At 37.6% G+C, this 9,337-nt stretch overlaps 2 protein-coding genes across 2 annotated transcripts in view; one reads left to right on the plus strand and one right to left on the minus strand.

The window, feature by feature from the left end:
* eif2d (eukaryotic translation initiation factor 2D) overlaps positions 1-9,337 on the plus strand; it is a 29,326-nt gene extending 19,989 nt beyond the window's left edge. Inside the window, exons 14-15 of the mRNA XM_085442767.1 lie at positions 7,524-7,698; positions 7,785-9,337. Coding sequence (XP_085298893.1) covers positions 7,524-7,698; positions 7,785-7,855 — 246 coding nt within the window. The 3' untranslated portion in view covers positions 7,856-9,337. The remainder of the gene's footprint in view (positions 1-7,523; positions 7,699-7,784) is intronic.
* On the minus strand, positions 1,802-4,745 carry LOC146684794 (uncharacterized). The gene is made up of 4 exons (XM_085442769.1): positions 3,711-4,745; positions 3,401-3,556; positions 3,045-3,137; positions 1,802-2,909 (listed from the first exon to the last, which is right to left on the minus strand). The coding sequence occupies exons 1-4, from the start codon at positions 4,590-4,592 to the stop codon at positions 2,598-2,600; spliced, it is 1,443 nt and encodes a 480-aa protein (XP_085298895.1). The 5' UTR covers positions 4,593-4,745; the 3' UTR covers positions 1,802-2,597.

The raw sequence follows: 9,337 nt of genomic DNA on the forward strand, positions 1-9,337 counted from the left end.
TGTATCACCGAGCGTCAGACTTGCACACAACAAGGCATTGCACCATGCAAACGCAAAATATGCTATAGGCAGAGTATCTTTAAAGACCTTCTCCATACCGGCTGGTGCTCGAGTATCAACTAATGACAATTTATATATGGGCAGGATACCTAAATTTGTCATCATTGCATTCATTGATAATGAAGCTTTTACAGGAAGTCCAACCCGTAACCCATTTCATTTCGAAACCTGTGATATAGAATTCATTTCTTTATACGCTGGGGGTCAGGCTTATCCTGCTAAACCGTTCCAGCCAAATTTCCAGAGAAAACAGTATACCAGAGAATTCTATCAGCTGATACAAACCACTGGAAGACATTTAAAGGACAGGTCGCTAGCCATTTCACGTGACGACTTTGGTAACGGGTATACTTTATTCTGTTTCAATCTGGAAGCTGACGAAGGACATTCAGGCAATGACGGCGAGTTTTAATTAACGATACGTTAATTAAAACTGGGAACGTTAGGCTTGAAACCCGTTTCAGAAACCCACTACCCCGCACAATGAACATCTTGTGTTATTCCGTGTTTGATTCAGTCATTGAAATATCTAACATGAGACAGGTGCTCTTGGATTACTACTGAGGCAACAAAGACGGTCATGAACACTATAGAACTAACATCTATGATGGGCAGGATTATTATCCTTGTCCAAGTCATTCTGAGCCTGTTGTCTAATGTTGCCTGTGTACTGTTGCGGTTGTTTCAATAAGTCCAGCTGATGTTGAGGCACCAAAAACATCTTTTGCACATGCTCCATTTTCACCTGTTTGCTATCAGACTGGTTATGAAAGGGATTGCAGCCCCTAATAAGGGTAGTAAAAACCCTCCAGATTGGTTGATTGTCTTTCTCTTTTTCAAAGTGTTTATCTTTTTGTCAGCAATCAGTCTGATTAGAGATTTTTTCTTTTTTAGCTGTTTGTACTGCTGATTGGTCAGTGGAATGTTACCTTGCAATACGTTAAAGGCTATCTCACACAATGCATTGATGAAATCCAAGCCTGCATTGCTAATAATAACTCTGCGTAGAGCCGGTGGAGACTTATATATCAACTCCAACAGAGACAGATTCCTCCGCATGCGTGATGACATCCTTTCACCTCTTCACTGTTTTTTGTTTTGGGATATAAACAACCGGACGGTCTGACAGTAAATTTGTTCTGAGTCTTAAATAGTCCGGGGTCTTGGCTTTATAGTCTATTAAAAGATACCCGTATGTTGTTGATGTGGCATCATTAAACGCTTCTATAAAATATTTAGTATTACCACACTGAAAAAAAAGTTCTTTCAATTTACTTGATTTTATTGTGTACATCGGTCCCACATAATATGAATAAGTATGACTGACTTAATTTTCCACTTTCCAACAAGTAATAATTACTTGTAAAGCCAAAGTATTTCATTCACATTAGATTACTTAAAAAAATCATGTTCGATGTACATACTGTTTATCTGTTACCAAAATATCAATGTATTACATAATGTTGATATATTTTAAAGTTTAACACCAACGTATTTTTGATTGTCAGTGGTACTTAATGAAATTGTGTAACATAAAGGCATTATAATTATGTTCCTGCAACACAAATTATGGCTTTAAATCCTACTTAATTATTTTAAGTCAACTTCATAAAAATTCAGTCCTTGGTTTCTTGCCTATGTACAATATAATAATGTAAATATAAACTAAATGTTATTGACAAAAAAGGCAAAAAAAAAATGTGAGTGCTGAAAAGTTCACCTTTATTTTAACAGCAGTGAAAACAGCAAGCATATAAACTTGTTACACAGTTTTAGCGATTGCCTGCAGATATAACTGAAAGAAAGATTTAAAACATTTGTAAATATTTCCCCTCAAAACTGACCTTAGCAGCAATACAAGAAAGCTACAAATAAGTGCTTATTAATGATCCTGTCATCTTACACATATTTGTATTTAATTTCACAATTAAAAGTTTGAAACTAAATTAAGCCTACTTGGAAAAAGAATCAAAAAGCATCCATGAACAAACAGGCTTACACAAATATAACTTTTTTTTGCATTTAACATTTCTACAACTCCTGTTACCTGGAGTTTAAGAGACAGAAACCAGCAAGCTGCTTTGAATGATCAAGTCTGTACATATATAGAACAATTTCAGCTTAAATTGGTCTTCCAAAACTCAAAGAGGCAGCAAGCTGCTATTAAGGATAAGATATATCTTCATACATGTCACATTTTGTATTTAGCTGTACAGAATTTTTTTACTAAATTGAAGCTTAAATGACACCGTCACATAATACCAAACACCTAAAGGAATCTTCCTTTTGAACATATAAGCAGGATGTAAAGGTTGACCCAGAGCACATTGCTAAAAAACCTCTGTAAACATTTCTCGCAATACAATACCACCAAAAGGAAGAAAAGAAAAAAAAAAGTGTCACCTCGAAGTGCAGTCACATGAGAAAAAACAACAACAACAACAAAAAAAACCCAAACAAACAGTATCAGCAGTATAACATTGCAGTTCTTTGTTTTGTGTTCAGTAAAGAATTACTGAAGTGCAGTCTTTGACCCTTCAGTGAAACAGGCGGTTTTTGAGAGCAAGAACTTTGTTGGAGAGTTTAGCTCCATCCAGTTCCATGAAAACCTTCTGGAAAACCTCAAAGGTGTAGCGGAGGTCAGCAGGGTAGGCAAGGTTTAGTGCATACATGAGTCCAAATAGCATTACCACAGCAAATGCTACATTATCCAAATTCTTCACCACCCTGATGCCTTCAAGGACAACTCCAATGTCTTCTTGTTCATCTGCTGAAGCTTGTTCTTTAAGAAGATAAATTCCAACAGTGGTGTCTTCAATGGCCTCATTGATGGCGTCTTCATCCATGTCCTGTAAAAAATACATAAATAAATAAAATAAAAGTCATGTTACTCAATCCATGGCAAGTGAGCAATATGATGTACTGGTGAAAGTCACCCCCCCCCACCCCCCCAAAAAATAAAATAAAATACCCCAAGTACTTACCACATACTCCCGGATAAGGTTGTCAGGATCTTCACCCATGTAGATACACACTCCCTTAATGACACACTCACGTCCAGCATCAACATCTTCACACTGAAATGAAATTTGTGTGATTAGTATCTTCAGTCAGCCCTTCTCATTGATTTTAGGTTTTAGTACTGTACTTTACATGAATGCTTTCAAAGTAAAGGCACACATACTAATAAAGTTGACTAAGTAGATTAAAACAAAAACAAGCAGATGTAAAAGTAGTACAAGATGACAGCATTTATCATTGGAAAAACATTTACAATTTTTAACCAATTAAAAGTTTTGTCCAAAGGGGGTCATAGTTGTGTTAAGGCTTTATCACTTACATTATCCATTTGTGCCACAACTTTTTTCAGTCTTTGTCCAAGCTGTCCTCCTCTTCTTTTGAACAGCTTCACCAGGTTGTCTAAGTGGAGATCCATCTGAGACAGGAACTTTGATTGAAGGGGGATTGTGGTAATTCTTTTAAACTCAGCATTGATCTGAAAACATCAGCACAAAAGAGTGAGCTTCAAATGTTTAACACCAGGAAGAAGGCCACAATCACCAATGCTGAAGAAATTGGCTGTTAAATGTGCCTAAAGTATTTTAGCTTAACACCTCTTCCAAGAACTCCCGGTGTGAGTCAAACTTTACCTCATGGACATCAAATAGAGCAGGCCATCTTGCCATGAAAGCCTCTACCATTGGTGCATCACGAACAACTTCATGTCTTCTGTAGGCAAAAGTCTTTTCCATCTTGAATTTCACCAACTCTCTGTTGTTCTTCTTCTTTATGTCCAAGAGTAAAGTTTTCCGCATTGCCTCCAGGCTCTCCTCAGTTTCTTCTGGTGGGTATGTTGGGCAAAAGTTAACTTCTGCCCTCTTTGCTTTTTTGACACCAAAGGCTGCACTGCATCTTCCAACAGGTTTGTTCTTTAGAGAGTTTACAGTCACCTCTGGGCAGCCCAGTTTTCGTAGCTGGGTGCGATAGTTTGAGAGTTTATATTTTAAACTGGTCTTCCATCCTCCAAATCCAGTGTTGGAGCCTGTCTCAGTTAGACAGGGATGCTTCTTGATCAGACTCTGAGCTACTTGATCCATTTCTTTATCACTGACATACACTTTATACTTCACAATTTCCTGCACCAAACCTTCAAGGATGGCTGACTTCAACTTGGGATCTGGAATAAGTGCAGTTCCATTCTGATTGTACGCAATTTTTGCCTGCTGAAGTTGTAATTCAGCATCATACGAAAACTTGGGCACATAAAAGACAGCAGGCCAAGAAGATCGTGAGCTTGTTGACTCACTTGATGACAACACATCCGTGTCCACAGATCCACCAGACAGGTACGAAGAATCGTTAACAGAGGAACAGCTGAGGGCTTCGGAGTCCTGGACAGGATCAAGAATGATATAATCCTCATGCTGCATAGTGGTGGGTCTTGACATGTCAATAACTTTAAGAGTCCCTCTGTCTGCCACTTCTGAAACTGAGGTAAGATTAAGGAACTCATTCCCAAACAAGGAATCCATAAACTGAAGTCTGAAATCGCCCTGAAGACCACACTGTCTCTTGACTTCAACAATGAGATCCTCAATTGATTCAGGTGGTCCATTGGAGAGAGTGAGCCTTTGACAGGTTCCATCAGTCAAGATGATCTTTAGGATCACAGGGGGTCCCCATTTCAAGCAGCTATTCTGTAGACGAAAAACAACAACAACAATACATCAGACACCCAGAAAGAATAACTTCAGTTTAGTCTTCATACAGTTACCCATACATATCAGTCAGTTATAAAAGGTCAGATATACAAAAATGGTGGGTATGTCATTTATATTAAAATCTGATAGACTGTACTCAAAAACATTGCTGAAATCACTAGGCAGACACTCACTCACTGGTATGTGTGGTCCTGTGATGAAGATTGCTTCCGAGTCACTGTTGTTGCCCAAAGGTTGTGGGTTTTCTGGTTGTTGTTGTTCTGGGAGTTCGATATCGCGTAAATATTCCAAAAACATCAAGGGGTCTTCATGGGGTTCATAGTGGTAAGGGGTTGTGTGATCACTGTGGAGATAGAAGGGTGTTAGAAACAAATATATATACATGGTGTATCATTTCAAAAACAGGATGTGTTTGGCTCTTTTGATTTATTTTTGCCTATACTCACACATTGTTCTGCGTTATTCCGGATGGCCCCGGTTCTTGACACGCTGCGTACTCTGTCTCAGGCCTGGTGTATTAGAACATTTGTAAATATTTAAAACCTTTCTTCCTTTAAATTGAGTGTCATGTATAGAGACTTGTATACATACCTAGCGTATGGCTTGGTCTTATTGCACCCGCTTCTGTAGGTTTTTCTGGACAACTTATTGACCCTGTGCCCAGGGGATAAGCCCAGTTAATACAAGGTTTAAACAAACACGCATATATTTAAAACATGTGTAACACCGTATTTACCTTGTGTTTTTTAGAGGTGTAGTTTGCCCAATATAGCTTTGTGATCCTGTAGAAACAAAGAGAAATATACATTTAAATGTTACTATGTGAGAAACAGGTAAGATTGCTTCTAAAACAATGAGGCACAGACCGTTTTGTGTGAACTGATGACTGTTTTTAAAAAAGAAGAAACACAGACCTTCTGTAAGTGACACGTGTGGTGCCCCGTTGTGCCAATCTCCTAAAAATCAGGCTTTTGTTTAGAAAAAGAAAACAGTTTGAATATTTTATGATATACTGGGGTATACATTTAAGAATCCATTAATAGTCTTGTTTTACTTACCATATATGTTGTCCATGTTAAAAAGAACGCTGTTAGGTTTGCTGACCGCGCTGATGAACGAAGTGTTATGCTCTCAAGGGCCCGTTGTGAAGTAGTGTGGAAGAATGCAGGGTGTCTGATTAGGGTGTTTTTATATAGGCGGGGCTACTTTCAGTTGACCTATGAGATGTAGAGATAAAAGAGCAGGATGTAAGGAAGAAAGGTGGAAAGTCTTTGGAGACTCTGTTGGACATGGCCTCTGACATGATAGGATAAGATAATGGAATTAACTGTTTGTTTGTTTGTAATTAAAAAATGTGGAAAGTATGGAACTACAGTTGGCCCCTAATGTAGTTAAATCATCTATGTGTAATCATCGAGTCTAACTGTTGCAGACTGGTAGATACTTGATGAGATAAGATAATGGAATTAACTGTTTGTGAAGAAACACCTTTGGGCTGGGATACTCTTGATAAGGGAGCCTCTTTTGTTTGCTTCATGACTTCTTTTGCAGACTGTTGGGAGGCTAACTGCAACCGCCTCTGTCTAACTGTTACAGAGTGTGGCTAGGTGTGAATATACAGGTATATTACTACTTCCCACATTACCACCTTCAACAAATCTCTCCCACTTCCTCCAGTTTTTATGAAATTGGTCCATTTTGAGGTTAAAAAAGTAAGTTTTTCCATTCTATATATGTCCTCCATTATTCCTATCCAATCTTTCTTTGTTGGGGGCTCTTTCTCCAGCCACCTCCTGTTAAGCGCTTTGTCCCTTAAGGAGGCTGCTGATGGGATATCGCCCAAATACACAGTACAGAAATCCAAATTTAATTTGAGACCAGTCACCAAGTAAATTGATTCGACCACTTCACTCCAGTATGGTTGGATTATTGGGCATTTCCAAAATATATGAAAATGATCTGCCATGTTTTCCCCACAGTTTCTCCACCATTGTCCATCTGTCAGTTTACCTTTTTGTTTGTATTTTATTTTGGGTGTTATAAAAAACCTAATAAACCTAAACCTAAAATTTTACATGTGAATTCCCTCCAATAACCTGAACTAGTAGTTTCCATCTGTGTTCTACATATATTTAACCAACTGTCCTCTGATATGTTGATTTTAGCCTCCGTCTCCCATTTAATTTTAATATAATTGGTTGATTGATCCTTAAGTGATTGTAGGTTTCGATAGAGTTTAGCAATCAATTTATTTTTAATCTGACCTTTATAAGCTTCTTTTATAACGGGGACTAGGCCTTCACTATGTTCTTCTGTAGTTTTTATATTACTATTGAAATAGGACCTGACTTGGAGATATCTGAAAAAATCTTGGTTTTCCAAACCATAGGTGTCTCTTAATTTTTCTAAACTTTGTAATCCTTCTTTTCCTAACAATGAGCAAAATGGGAGCTATAAATCTTTGTGCAAAACTTCCAGTCAATCCAGCTAATAGATATTTCATTCTTAAAAAAAGTGGTATCCCCACACCCCAGCCAAGATCGCTGTCATTGGAGACACATCATGTATATGTTTTTGTTTTTTAATCTAGTAATGAATGATATATTATAGGTGCATCTTACGTTTTGAAAAATAAACTTGTCAGTGCCCTCCATTTATACAGATTGTATATAGTAATGACCTCACTAGTTAACATGAATGATTAAATATTTTAATTAGTTGTTTTATATATGCAACCTGTAGGTGACTTTGATGAAGAACCTGGAAGTGTACGGGTTGGATCCTGCAGTTGTCGCCAGTGTTTTGCAGCATAGAGTTCAGGCCAGCTCTGTCTTGCAGCCTGTCCCCGGAGCCAAGGACAAAGTCTTGGTCCAGATCCAAGGAAACCAGATTCAACAAGTTGGCAAATTGCTGCTGGGTATGGACCTTTAGGGAATTCAGTATTTTATCATAATTCCTTCATCTGCACAAATAAAGTCATTTTGTCTATTATTCTCCTTTCAGATCATTATCAAATTCCTCGGAAATACATTCAAGGATTAGAAAAAGCTCCAAAGGGTGGCAAGAAAAAATAGTATTTCAACAAATTGTACCAGCACTTTGAAGTGTTTAACTGTTTTATTGTGTGTAAACAGAATTACAATAAACTCTTCACTGTCCTTTAAATAAAGCTGATCTGGTGTCAAATGCTAAAGGTGGATGAATGAAGTTCTCATTATTGTTCTGCTGTGGCTCCCAAATGTATTTCAGGTTAAAGTTGATGATGGGGTCGGACAAAACGACCAATATGTTTTTCACTTGAAGGTAATTGGATTCTGATGGCAACAAAGAACATTGAGAGGAAACAATTTCCTTAGCTTTAGACGTACTGAGAAACATCTCTGTCGGCAAATGTGTCCTAACAGCTGACTGTATGCAGTTTTGTCAGCAGGCACACCATTAAAGTGTCATATATTCAGCTGGACTGTACAAAAGGAAACAAAAAACACCTGCTTTAAACTGATTTATTTCTAGTTTATTTGTAATTTAATATCACCCAAACTTAAAAGCACAGCATCAACAGTGATTATTCTTGCCATAGTCAAGGTTTTTGTTTATTAAAGTAATCTGCGCGAGACTCAGTCGCTTTTTTAATCTTGTGCATACAGGCATTGGAATTAAACACACTAATAAAGTAGGTTAAACTAGTTAAACACCTTTATTTAAATCCCTGCTGCTGCTTTCTGGACTAATCGATGGCAGACTAAGAGAGATGTGTTTGATTTTCTTTGTTAGATGAAAAGAGCAACGCTGGATGACTTTGGAGATCTTGATCAAAAGTAACACCATCATTTGAAGCAAAGAATTTTATATTGAATTGTACTAGCTGAGTAGAATCGTAGAGGCTCTTGTGGTTGTGGCTTAACGGGAAAGTACAGCTGTGAATCATCAACATAGCTGTTTCAAGAAATAACCTTGAAGCTGTTAAGCAGGTGGCCAAGGACTTACGTATGCAGGATTGTGCAAATGGGGAATAGGTGCAAGAATAGATAGAAATACTCTACAACATTTAAAGCAAAAACAAAGAATGAAGAATTCTAACACGCTTGACAGTCAATATTTGGTATGACTACCTTTATTCTTAAACACAGTCTGAGCTCTCAAGATTTCTTGTAATTTCTTAGGAAGCCTTCAGGAATATTTCCCCAGGATTCCTGAATAAGATTCAAAGCTTTTCTTTTGATGTTGGCTGCCATTTGTTCCATTCTCAGTCAAGATGATCGCACACTGCTTTAGTAATATTGAGGTCAAGGCTCTGGGGACTGTCACTATCTGTTTTTTCTATCCAGGCATGCTTTTACTGAACTTTCAGTGTGTTTGGGATCATTGTCATACTGAAAAATAAAGCTGTTGCCAATCAGATATACTTCCCCAGATGGTTTTGTATGGTGGATCAAATTCTGACTGTGCTTTTCTGCATTCATAATTCCATTAATTTTGACAAGCTCTCCAACACCACTGACGATGATTTGAATTAAAAATTTACCCCATAAGTCCAGTTGCCACTAATTTTTTCT

Source organism: Copadichromis virginalis, linkage group LG20, assembly GCF_057382275.1.
Source record: "Copadichromis virginalis isolate Kocher_CV1m ecotype Utaka linkage group LG20, C_Virginalis_male_GT1.1, whole genome shotgun sequence".
Classification (NCBI taxonomy): domain Eukaryota; kingdom Metazoa; phylum Chordata; class Actinopteri; order Cichliformes; family Cichlidae; genus Copadichromis; species Copadichromis virginalis.